This window comes from Mesoplodon densirostris, chromosome 1 (genome assembly GCF_025265405.1).
Source record: "Mesoplodon densirostris isolate mMesDen1 chromosome 1, mMesDen1 primary haplotype, whole genome shotgun sequence".
Taxonomy (NCBI): Eukaryota; Metazoa; Chordata; class Mammalia; order Artiodactyla; family Ziphiidae; genus Mesoplodon; species Mesoplodon densirostris.
Genome location: NC_082661.1, coordinates 49,329,715 through 49,342,893, shown reverse-complemented (window position 1 = coordinate 49,342,893; position 13,179 = coordinate 49,329,715). Strand labels below are relative to the sequence as shown.

Below are 13,179 nucleotides of genomic sequence, written 5' to 3'. Positions count from 1 at the left end.
CGCAACGGGAGAGGCCACAACAGTGAGAAGCCCGTGTACAGCAAAAAAAAATTATATATATATATATTTATATTCTATTCTGATTAAAGAAGGTTCCACATACTCTTGCATTTAAATCTTTTAACAGATATCTGGGTAAGTACCTACAGTGTACCAGGTACTATGCCAGGGCTCAGGAAATAGAAGTTAAAGACAAATTTGATTCAGGCCCTCACTGAGAGAATTAAATTAGCATTTGCTGTACAGAATGATATGGTATAGTACAAAGTGCTGGTGGAGTAAAAAAGATAAAGCTTCTAACCCCAGCTCTATCTTAATCCAACTTTTGGAATATTGCAGCAGAGACTTTACTTCTTTCAATATAATTCATGGTTGAGGATCAAGAAATTCTTATTAACACCTTTGAATCTTAGGCTGACACTTCTGGAGCCTCTGCCATTGCAAGAACACCATTCGAAGTACTTAATGTGTGTAAAAATTTTTTACTTAAAGCATACATATCTTGGGAGATTGCCTCTCAGACTTTGAAAAGTTTTTGTTCACCTCTTTTTCAGAATTGATATACAAAGAAGTTATGGACTTGGAGGAGAGAACCAAGAATGGAGTTATACGGGGGCAACCCTCTCCTTTAGGTTGGTTACAATATAAGCTTAGTTAAGATTACAGTTTACTTCTTGGCGTTGTAGTCTTCAGTGGCCTGAAACCTTCAGTTCTTTCCATATTTAGTACCATTAGTATTCAAAGTTTATTAAGTATAAGGAATACAATTTCTGTGGTAAATTTGAAAGCACTGGTACACTGTTCTATCAGTACATTGTACTAGTATATCAGTAACTGACTTCATAAAATGCATATCTTTTTCTTTGATACTGACATCCCATTGAAGAACAGAAACTTAAAACCTTTTTTTGTTGTTGTTGGCATTGTTGTCTTTAAAGAAAAAATTTATCACAATTCAGTATATTTACCTTTCTGTGATTTAACAATCCTTACTTTGGATAGATAAACTAAAACTTCATGGCAAAATTCTGTACGAGATACCAATTTTGTACATGATACCTCTTTCTCGTTTTGGTATTTTTGATTTGTTTAAGGCAGTAGCATTAAAACTGCTGTCAGAAGGTATTCTAGCTCTTAAGAACATTGGTTTGCAGGAGTTAAACATTTTCTTTTATCATAAGCTCATCTTATATTAAATTTTAGTACTTGTAAAAGCATAAAGAATTTAAAGGAAAAGTTAAATGACAGGTAACATGTACATATTAAGTACATACTACATGATAGACACTGATAGTTTTTGTACTTTGTTTCATTCAGCCCCCCAGAACCCTGAGGAAGGGGTTGTTTTGCACATTTTACAGATGAGGAAACAAGTTTAGAAAAATTAAATGATAGAAGACTACAAATCTTTTGTGTAGCAAAGCAATAGTTGAAGCCATGTTTACTAGTAACTAAAGAGGGCCTGGTTTTTCCAGCATCACATATGGCTGGCAACAGAGAATAGGGCAGTTTTAGGGAAGAGACTAAATTTGAGCTGAGCCTTGAAGGCTGAGTAATGTTTCAACAGGTAGGTCTTGAATTTGCGTGAAACTATGCCATTTTAATCCTTCTAAAATTCTTATACATTCTAAGAAAAAAATTGGATATCATATTTAGCATCAATGAAGTAAGATTTATAGGTATAATTTCAGGTGCCCATTTTGTTGTACTATAAACATATATTTGTTTAAATAATTTTTGTAGCTTCCTGTGACATTTTTGGTTATATTTTGAGTTCTTTTAATTCTTTGTTTTTTAAACCTTGATCAAGAATGCAGTCTTCCAAATTTTAATATAGATCCTCTTGAAAACATAAATTGGTTTCAACAGCTTTTTACCTACAGTTAGCTGTAACAAAAGCTATCTTATAAATGCTTTAATAACTCAGTTAATTAGCTTTGTATTGATATACAGTAGTCATATAAATGAATTGTTCATGATGGAGGCTTGAATGGAATTTGAAAAGTCTATTATTAGGGAGAGTTTTATACTTTAGCATACTGTCCTAGTGAATGGCACATCCTAAGTGTCAAATGTTTGAGTAAACTTAATAATCTCATGAGATAGATAGAGCAGTTGTGTTTGTTCTTAATTTATAAGTGAAAAATTTGAATCCTAGACAACACTTGACTATGGTTACAAAATAAATCAGTGGAAAGGACAGGACTGCAAGTTTCTAGACATTTTCTGGATTCTCAGTTATAGCTGGCAAAGAAGAGTGTTAGTAAATTAATCTGTTATAAAAATATTCAGTTCTTGATTATATGCAAAAACAAGATACAGTATTTGATGACTCAAAATATCAGATAATCACAATACCGTTTCGACTTGATTTTAAAATAAATATTTTTCCTTCTGGATTGCCTCTTATCTTTATTTTGGTTTGGCTAATACTAGAATGAGTTTGCATACCTTTGAGTGTGTAGAGTCACTGAGAGGGAAATGACCCAGATACCTGAAATTAAAGATTTTTCCATATTACTGCTGTTCAGATATTGAGAATTTACTATTGGCTTGGCCCAAAAGTTCGTTTGGGTTTTTCTGTAACTTACGGGAAAACCCGAATGAACTTTTTGGCCAACCCAATATATTACTTTAAAGGTCAGAAGTAAACAAGTTTTTTTTTTCTTAGCTATTTGATTTTCAGATTAAAAAGTTAACTTTAATTATGATGCATTTCAAACTAACACAACATTGTAAAGCAATTAAACTCCAATAAAGATGTTTAAATAAAAATAAAATAAATTCAAGTGAAAAAAATGATTTTTATTAGATTAAAAAATTTGGATGAAATAAAATTTGGATAAAGAAGTAGAGGCATGAAAAAGTATATAGAACCCTTTTATGATTTGAATGTTTCAGTACAGGTCTTTGAAGCTAGCCATAATATTGTATACTCTTTAGTCAGAAAAGGTGCATTCTGTAGTGTACCAATTGAACTTTTTAAAGTTTAGTATCTTCATTTCACTCTGGCTGGGAGCCTAATGGGTTCTTGGGTCTAGAAAGTTATCACATTTCTCCTTTTCCTCTCTTCTATTAGGCCTGAAGTACCCAGTCTGCTTTTCTTTCCCAGTGCACCTCCCATCACCTGCTTTATCCCTTGTGGTTCCATTCCTTTCTGTTTCCCAGTCCCTGCCCCACTGCCCTAAAGATTTGCCTGTTCCCATTCCCTAGCATTTTCATTGTTAGATTTGAAGACAAGCTCTCAGAGGACCTTTCATATTTAAGTGTTTTTATTGTCATTGGACACAAAGGAGGGATAATTTCAAACAATGAGGTGCTGCGTTCTGGAACAGTGGTTTTCAACCTGCTTAGTTGTAACATCATTGGGTCCCTGAAACTCACCCCTATTCTTATTGCTCAGTTTGAAAACCATTGGTTTTTATTCCATGAATGTGTTCTTAGGAACTTTTGTATAACTTGCGTTATTTAATATACTCAAATTTGGAATGACTCTTATTTAGTGGTCATGTAGTTCAAAAGCACTTAACCTAGTACATGAATCACCTTTAACTTTTCCCCACCCCACGGTGTCATTCCCTTCCCTTCCTGACCCAACCCCCTTGAGAGGATTTTTCTATAGGTTAAGTATTCCTGTTACTTTTTAAAATCCAGGAAATGCTTGTTAGGCTATACTTTTGGTAGAGGAAACAGTCTCCTCCTACTTTTGTGTTTAATAAGTCCATATTTGCATATACCAAGTACTTATTAGAACTGAAATAACAAGACCTGAGTTTACCTAACTGGGGCACTTGTGTGGCTCGGCAAGTCACGTAACCAAATGGGGCAGTTGAACTGAGGATCCTTTGAATTAAAATGATTTTAATCTTCGTCTTGGCTTTTGCTTTAAAACAAGATGTACCAGAAGGATTGTTTGGACTTTACAGTGAGAAGATATCATAGAGCACTTTTTTGAGGGAAGTAGTTTTTTTAAAATTTATTTTATTGAAGTATAGTTGATTTACAGTATTACATTAGTTTCTGGTGTACAGCAAAGTGATTCAGTTATACATATATACAATAGTTTGCATCTGCTAATCCCAAACTCCCAATCCATCCCTCCCCCACCACCCCCTCCTGCTTGGCAACCACAAGTCTGTTCTCTATGTAAGTCTGTTTCTGTTTCATAGGTAAGTTCCTTTGTGTCATATTTTAGATTCCACATATAAGTGATATCATATGTTATTTGTCTTTCTCTTTCTGACTTACTTCACTTAGTATGGTAATCTCTAGGTCCATCCATGTTGCTGCAAATGGCATTATTTTGTTATTTTTTTATGGCTGAGTAGTATTCCATTCATCTGTCATTGGACATATAGGTTGCTTCCATGTTTTGGCTGTTTAAATAGCGCTTCAGTGAACATTGGGGTATATGTATCTTTTCAAAGTATAATTTTTGTCTGGATATATGCCCAAGAGTGGGATTGCTGGATCATATGGCAATTCTCTTTTTAGTTTTTTGAGGAACCTCCATACTGTTTTCCACAGTGGCTGCATCAATTTACATTTATTAGGGCAGTAGTTTTTAACTCTTTGAGTCATACATTCCTTTGAGATCCTCTCTCCAACAAAATGCAATGCAGACAGTTTTGCATGTATTATTAAGTGTTACTCACACACAGTCTGAAGCCAATTCATGAGTCTTGCCATAGGACCATTTCTAACTATGGCTTGGACTTAACAATTCTTGTCCTGAACTGAAAATGAAAAACAAATTAGTTGAAAGGACAGGACTCCAAGTTTCCAGACGATTTCAGAATTCTTACCTCGTAGCTAGCAGTGAAAAGTGTTTGTTAGTGTTGTGTTGAATATCACTTGTGATTATTTTTAGTGAGCCTTTTAAAACCAAAAGAAAAATTATTGACCACTGGAGGTGGTCAGTACAGTACAAGTAGCTCGGTCTGCAACTCTGTCTGCAACTGATTTGCTGTTTTGTTTCTCATAGCACAGGTGCAGCAGTGATCAATGGCTCTCAGCATCCATCGTCATCATCGTCTGTCAATGATGTGTCTTCAATGTCAACAGATCCGACTTTGGCCTCGGATACAGACAGCAGTCTAGAAGCATCAGCTGGACCTCTGGGCTGCTGTAGATGACTACTTGGGCCTTGTGGGGGTGGGAGGGATGGGGAGTTGTTTAGTCATTGATAGAACTACTTTGAAAACAATTCAGTGGTCTTATTTTTGAGTGATTTTTCAAAAACGTAGAATTCATTTTGTAGTAAAGTAGTTTTTTTTTTTAATTTCAAGTGATGTAATTTAAAACTTAAGTTGTGTTTTAAAACAGCAACAAAACTATTTTTGCTGTAATTAACTGTATAATGTAAACCTAATTATTTTATCATGGTTTAAAATTTTTGCATATTTGCTTTATCTTATGCTGCTGATTTTTTTTTTACTGAATTTGTAAGATTTTGTTTATCAAAGCAATTATTATGTGGTGACTTGCCTATATCATGAATTATTTAAGATTTTTATAGTTTTTTTATTAGAATTTATTCAAATGTTTTGTTCATGATGCTATCCTTTAGGGTTATGTGCTTATCAATGAAATAACCCCAGAGGAGTGAGGGAAAATAACCTGTAGCCAGTTATATTCAGGAATAACTACTGTAAATGATGAACGTGTTAAAAAAAACCTCCAATATTTGCTACTTGCCAATTCTAATTTAGTTACAACAATTGGTAGGTAATCCTACATGAATTTTGGCAAAAGCCCCATCATCTAAATGGTAGAATAACTCAGAGCATGTCTTTGAAGATGTTGGGCATCTACCACCACCCTCCTATCCCCCATCCTACCCACCAAAAGTAAAGTAAGAGAATATGGTGTTTTCTGCAAATTTGGCATGCTCAAAGCTTATGATCACATAAAATCAAGAGGATACTTCATGAATAATACATTTTAATGGAAATAAACAGATGGTTCACCTTTACTAGCTATGAGCCTGTTCTTGTATACACTGAGTTAATCTCCTCAGGCTGTAGGTCCCAGCAATGATCTAGAGTCTGGTCTTTCTCTTTCCTGCAGCCTCGGGCCCTTGGACCTATTCGGTTTCTTGTTAGAGTGTCAGTCAGTTGAGCACCAGTTCTCAGGGTGTTTCTGGCCATTTGATTCTACCTGTGGCATAATCATATTTATACTAGCTGTTGGGAGGTTGCAAAGCCTACTTAGATTTCTGTAGGTGATGTATAAAATGAGCAATATACCGTTCATCTGAAAATAGTAGCACACAGCCATATATAGGATATCATTTTCTAAGGACTGTTTCTTCACATTGAGCAGAGCAGGCATAATTGGTGGTTATTTAGTCTGAGTCTTTCATTTTTTTATACCTGATTTTCAATAAAACACACAATGTGGATGTTGAACAGTGTAAGAATGGTGCTGCTCCTGACAGTTGTATGTTAACTGTTTACATTTTATATCTGCAGAATTATTTCTCTATAACTGAATTTTTCTTAAGTAAAATGTCATTGAAGTCTCATTATCTCTGAAATATGTTGTCTGTAATGCCCCAGGCACTTTTTGTTATTTTTGGAACAAGAGGGATTTCATGTAATGGACTGGGAAATGCATACTTAAGTAAGTGAAAGGTTCTAGGCAGAAAGCCCGATGGAATTAATGACCAGCAGGAGCAAGAACTGGTGCGGCTCAACGTGCAGCGTCTGAAAGTCCACTTGGCATGTTATTCATATATTCAGTGCAAAATTCGTTTTGAGTAAGGTATTTTAGGTCATTGTTAATGTGCAATATTTAGGAGTAAAATACATTAATAGCCATTTTATATGCTTTGAAATAGTAAGTTTGTCATTGATGGTTTAAAGTGATGATTTCTAGCCTCTTTTGAAGTTGGCAGCCTTTTTATTAATCCCTTTTCTACTGATATGACAGGGTGCATTAATTAGGCAAATTAAAGTTTTAAGACTATAACACCTCTTGAATTGTAGAAACAGGATTGGATTTACAATTTCAGAAGAAATTTGAGCATGAGTGTGTTCCTAGTTTTTATTAGTTTGACAGTTACCTAGATTTATTTCTATAGGATAGATTATTTCACTATTGCACTTTAACAACTGACATGCTCTCAGAAGATTCCCTTATTTTCTGTTTCCTCTCTGATAAGCCATCTCTTGATACAGATTTTGGTTAAGCAAGGAAAACCAAGTGTTGTTACAGTATTGTTTGTTGTAAATGCCAGCTCCCACTTGCCAACCAGCATGTTTCAGTTGATCAGAGAAAATCAACTCTTATTAGTCATGTAGACTAAAATACTTATTATATCCTGAAAACAAAGTCTAAGTGTTGCGTGTCCTGGGTTTTTAAAAATGCAGTAGCTAAATACAACCTTTCCTCTTCTCTTAACTGTATTAATTTAAAAATGTGCTAGTTCTTTGTATTTTACTTTTGAACCTTTAAAACATCTTAAACTTTTTTTTTAAGAAATTACAAATAAGATTTCTGTCAAGCAGTACTTATGTAAAGCCACTTTGCTTTTCTTATAACTTTGTTTTTTCAACTTTATATACTTAATATACCCATGGTCTTACTGTCAGAAAATCACTTTGACCAAGATATACTGTTTAACTTTATAGGTTAGGAAAGAGACAATAATTCTTTCTTCGTATTTCTTCCTGGTTACTGTTCTGTTACCCTCTAATATAAACTGACCATTTGTTAAATGATTGTGTTGTTGGGATTGCTTAATTATAATAGACATAAACAAAGCATCTCAACTCTTTCATACTGTTTGCTGAACAGTTCTCGTTTTGTTACACACTCGGCTGCTGATTGTTCCTGGTATGCACTCTTCCAAGTTAGTAAAGGTACAGTGCATTCACACCAGACTTCCTAAGAGAAATGCCAGCCTCTTAAGTGAAAAGGCTACCATACAAACCCCTTAACAATATCAAGAAGCTTGATTATATGTAAAGCAGCAGACTTTCCCATAAGCCCTTTCATTATTTTGTTCCATGCTAATCCTGCTGTGTTGTCTAAAAAGGTAAAGGTGAAGAGGACATGGATGATCTGATAGTGAAATCAGCAGCAGGCAAGTGAAGCCGTTTGGGGTTACAGATAAGACTTGGTATACACTATCGGCCAGTATGTGCTACACTATGAAGATGTAACTACTCATTGTTGCCTAGGCACAAGCCTGTACAACATTTTGAGGTAAAAACATAGTCTATTTTCAAAAATACTGTTGTAGTTTGTTTGTGAGTGTTGTTCATTAGTCACACATTAGCTGTAGAGTGAATGCATGATGCCCCATGACCCCAGTAAGCTCTTAACCGGTAGAAAAACCAAACACTACTGTTCTATTATTAGCAGACCTCTTAAATGTTGCCTCCGGATCCTTTACATTTTAGTATACATTGTGTTTCTACTGATCTCTCTTAGGTTTTTTCTGAATCAGAGGAAACTAATTTTTCCTTAATAGCAAGCAAAATGAAGATGTATAAGGGCATTGAAGCAGAAATGTCTAGTTTGGGGTACGATTAGAAAACTGGTAAGGAAAACAAAAGTCCTAATTAATTTCAAACTAACTGCTCTTAGTTAAGTGCTCTTAAGGAGAGTCTAGTAAGAGTAACACATTCTGGCCATTTATAATTTAGATTATCTTTGTTACTGAAACTTCTGAGAAATAGTACCTGTGGATTAGTTTTGCACAATGTTCTTTTCTCACAGTAACTTACAAATTAAACTGGGTTTTTATTGAACTACCTCACACTAATTTTCTATGCTTTCCCAAGTAAGCGGTTGCCCTTACTGTTAGATCTTCACTGAGTGAATTATAAATGTGTGTTAAATACTTCATAGCCAGTGTCGACACAATACCAGTAAGTATGTAAAATATATACCTTGCATCGGTAAGAGAGACTCACCTGTAAAATCTTTCACTGTGTATCTTGGAGTATCGTGTTAGATGTGCTCGTTGGACATAATTACTGTCTGTTTTTGTAAGTAGAAACCTGCTCGTGATATCAGTCCATTCTTCACATTTTACAAAAGGAATAAATCTTAGTAAATTTTACGAAGAAATAAATTACTTTTGTAGGCCCGATATTTGGTATATTTTTGAGAAGCTCTTAATCTTTTAGCCGAATGATGAAGTTAAACTGAACTAGCTGTCTACCTGGACTGTGACATCTATTTTCTCATTATAGTTTATCCTGTTCAACAGGTTTTGAAACCTGAAACCCAAGTATGATAATTGACATTTGCTTTTCTCCCTATATGATGCCATTCCTTCTTCATTTCCTCTCCCTTCCCTGTGTTCCATTCCCTCTCCTCTCCCCTCCTCTAGACAAAACAAATGGGGCACTTTGTAGGGAATGCTGAGATAATTATTGTGGTTTTTAATCATTCATGCCCTAGTCATTAAACATGCACCACTGGAATGTAAACAATGTTATCTAGTATGTTAATTGGTTATAATATTTTAAATAAAAAAGAAAAAAGTGATATGAAAATTATGAAATTAAGAGTTTTTCATTGAAAACAAAATATAAATTTTTGATAAAAAGTTTTTCTGGGCAATTTTAAGATTTCCTATGGATTGGGATCAAAGGGGTACTAGGGCAGGTCTCTTAGATTTGGATTTTGTACAAACTTTGAAGAGGCTAAACTATCACCCTGGTTTTCTCGTTTACCTACTCTTGCTTTTCTGGTGTTTGAACTTGCTAGAGAAACATTATTTTAAAAAGGGAATTTGCTTCAATGCCCTTAACCCAGTTCTTTGTAACCAGGTGAGAGAGCAGCCATCATGGCTACTTGTCAAGAATAAGTATTTTAAAAGGATCTGTTTCAAAACAAACCAGGGATTTCAGCTCTGAGCGCATTTCCAGCTTTGCCATGCAGGTGTTGTCTTTGCCTACACTGGGCAGGCTGCTATGTGGGTGTCAGGGTCTGTTGCTGCATGTGCCCAGTCTCTATGTGGTGACACTCCTCCATCTTGCTCAACTCTTGCTCCAGATAACGCTCATATCCATGAGGGTCACACACCCCTCGCCTGCATTCATGCTTCCCTGCTCTGAGGAAAGGATAGCCTGGGCCAAGCTTCCACCTGACCACTGCTGCTCCATCAGCTGATGTGATTGCCAACCTGGTGCTGTCTGCCTCATCACAGTCAAGGAAGAGGCCTCCAGTGATAGACTGGGTGGCAAGAGCAGACATCCGTGTGGAGTGTTGAGTTAATTTAATTTCCACCCAGCCATAATACCCTAGTGACACCAAATAAAATGGAGTAAGTAATGCATTCTTGTTAATTGAGGTACTACATTTATTTTACTGTTGCTCCTCAAAAGGTCCATTGACTTTATGTGAAGAAAAATTGATTTGTACTGGTTTTGTGGTTTGAAATTTTTTTTTTTTTAGCTTTTATAGCTAATACACCAATATGTCTTTGGACTTCATTTGAAACTAAAAGATACTTCAAATAAGCTCTGTAAAGTTAGACTTCTAACATATTTCATTTACAACATCCTGTTGTCTCTTTCCCTGCTTTGATAGTAATATATTTCATTTAATTCCATCAATTAATGTGTGCATGTATGTCTTAAGACCCTGTGTTAGAAGCTGGAAGTGAGGAGTGATCTAAAAATGGATGACACTCAGAGTCTAGGCAGCCTGATTGAAGTAAGTGTCGTGTGAGGAGCAAAGACCATGCTGAAGGGACACAGGGAAGGACTGATTAGAGGAAATGAGGGTTTCGAAGAGGAGGCATATTTTTTAAGGCCTTTTTGGAGAGGAAGCGTATTCCCAGGTAAAGGGAAAGGCAAGGAGTGAGGAATGGCCTGGCGGGGTGTGAATGTAAAGAGAGAATGTGATGGGAGATAAGACTGAAAAGTTGAAGATCAGAATTGAAACGTTCTGAAGAAATTGTCATCATTTTAAAGGCAGTAGGAACTACTGGTTTGTGAGAAAGGAGTTAATATGATCACTCCTTTGTTTTACAAGGGTCCCTGACAGTGGGATCAGGTCTGGTTAGACGAGGCATGGAGATTGGTGACTGGGAAGACAAAGATACTTTGTTCATATTGAGAATGGAAAATTGGGGACTCAGATTGCCGTAACATAAGTGAAGTTGCCAAGATTAGCATTTGGGGCCAGTTGGTCAGCACACAAGAGGTTGTTCAGGGAAAACATATTCAGTGTATTTTACAGTTTGTACATGACAGTTCATGACAGAACACACTTCAGGTATGGCATCAGCTTGCCACTTAGTATTTCAGGAGTGGAAGGAAAGGAAAGATTGCTCCCTAACTTTCTGTAGACCTCTCCAGTCTTGTAGTCCCTTCCCTTGTGAGGTCTGCGTCATCCCCTTGTGTGGTCTGCACCATTTTCACTAGCGTCATTTTGTGGACAGAGGGAAAAGATAGGGGATTCCTGTTGGATGTAACGTAAGTGAGACTGTTAGAGATACCCGGACAGGTGGGGGCATCGTTGTGATTGCCGAGGATTGAGTGAGTAGTGAAGCAGTAGTAAAAACAGTACTTTCAGAAAGTTGGCAGGAAATATAAAGAATCATGACAGTGTCTTGAGGGGTAGGCTGTGGGGTCAGAACACGTTAAAAGGGAGAATTTAAAAGCACACATGCCTTGATGAAACAAGGTCCTGGAGAGGGTGGGATCTACTGAATCCTATGGATCCAGACTAGCCTGAGTTCCAGATGGAGAGAATGGGTAATCTTGGACAAGTTTCAGCTTTGCTGAGCCTGGTGCTGCTTCATCTGTCACAGGATGGGAGATAGTCTGTCACAGGGCTGCTGAAGTGATTGACTTCGTGTACTTTTATCAAAATAATTAGTGTAAAGCAAATACAATTGTTGACTTTAGCCTTGGAAAGGAATAGAAATGGTTTAAGATAATGGAGAAATGTTGCAGAGAAAGGGAGGAATTTTGTGTGGTCCCCCACCTGAGAACTTACATACATGCTGACCCCCAAGTCATCCTCTTCATCCCTAGTAGTCCCAATTTTCATGTGGTTGGTAAGAATAATTCTCACTTGAGAGACATGCCTCAAGATCAGTATTGAGGGTTGTTGCTGTTGTTTTTTCTGAGAAGTAGAATTAAACATTGTTTTGATTCTATTTCATGTATCATTCCTGCCATTCAGCTCATTCCAGCTGAACCTCCTCCATGGCATATACTTTACATCTTTGTGCACATTACTTCCGCCATTTGCCCATTTGAAATCCTCATCGCTGAAGGCCCACGTTTGATAATTTCTCCTCTGATAAACTTTCTCTGCAAGGACTTTTTATTTCATGTCCCCATTGCATGTTTCCTTTAATTTATTCGTTCATGCACTCCCCATTTTGTTCCACAGAGAATACAAGACAACAACGTGCTGTATGTCTTTTCCTGTTGTTCTTTGAGGGCATCCTGTGTGCTAATCTACTGATGCTTCGCCTTGGAATCCCTTGGATGGAAGAGCCTGTCTTACTGCTAGATCACGATGACTGGGAAGTAGGCATTCAATCAATATTGGTCTGGGTAAGCTAATGACTAGGACTATCTTCTATACCGTTTCTATCCTCTGAAATCCAGTATTTACTGCCTTCAAAATCTGGCATAAGGAAACTGCATACAGCACTATGAAATTACTGTAGTAATGTGAGCATGTGCTCTGACACCAGATACCTAAGTAGAATCCTGGCTTCACACTAGTTGCCTCACCTACAGCAAGTTGCCTAAACTCTTTCTGGCTCTGTTTTCTCAGAAGGGGTTAGAAGGAGAAGTTGATTCTGATATAGAAATAGAACTATGAGGGGGATGGTTTTTCTACAAGCTTCCCAAGATGATTCTGATATGGCCCATCCATTCGGTACCAGCTGCCTTGGAGAACTAAATACCAAATCCTCCACCACGAGCAGTGACAAATGGGAGACAGGGTGCAGCAAAGAATGAGGTAGGTCATGCTCCAGGGTGTTATTAAGAAGGGAACTGGGAAGGTACCAGGAGACTGCTGATGGAGCCCAGAAAGGGATGAGGAAGTGGAGGAGGGGCAGGCCATGCTACCAAAGTGGTTATCATGCCCCCACCCTCCCTAAAACCCTTCAAGGACTCAATACCTAGCAGAGATGCCCCAAGTTTGTTGCACTGAACACTAGTTCTGTATTGAATTAGTAGCAATATT

The 13,179-nt window shown here is 36.8% G+C and overlaps 1 protein-coding gene across 4 annotated transcripts in view; it reads left to right on the top strand.

Annotated features, from left to right (window-relative positions):
- MAPK8 (mitogen-activated protein kinase 8) overlaps positions 1-6,526 on the top strand; it is a 110,395-nt gene extending 103,869 nt beyond the window's left edge. For 3 of the 4 annotated variants that reach the window (XM_060103215.1, XM_060103187.1, XM_060103197.1), the window contains 2 exons: positions 555-632; positions 4,990-6,526. In XM_060103215.1, coding sequence (XP_059959198.1) covers positions 555-632; positions 4,990-5,135 — 224 coding nt within the window. In that variant the 3' untranslated portion in view covers positions 5,136-6,526. Of the gene's footprint in view, positions 1-554; positions 633-4,984 lie in introns of all 4 variants that reach the window. The other variant, XM_060103206.1, reaches the window with a different exon arrangement.
- The last annotated feature ends 6,653 nt before the right edge of the window (positions 6,527-13,179 follow it).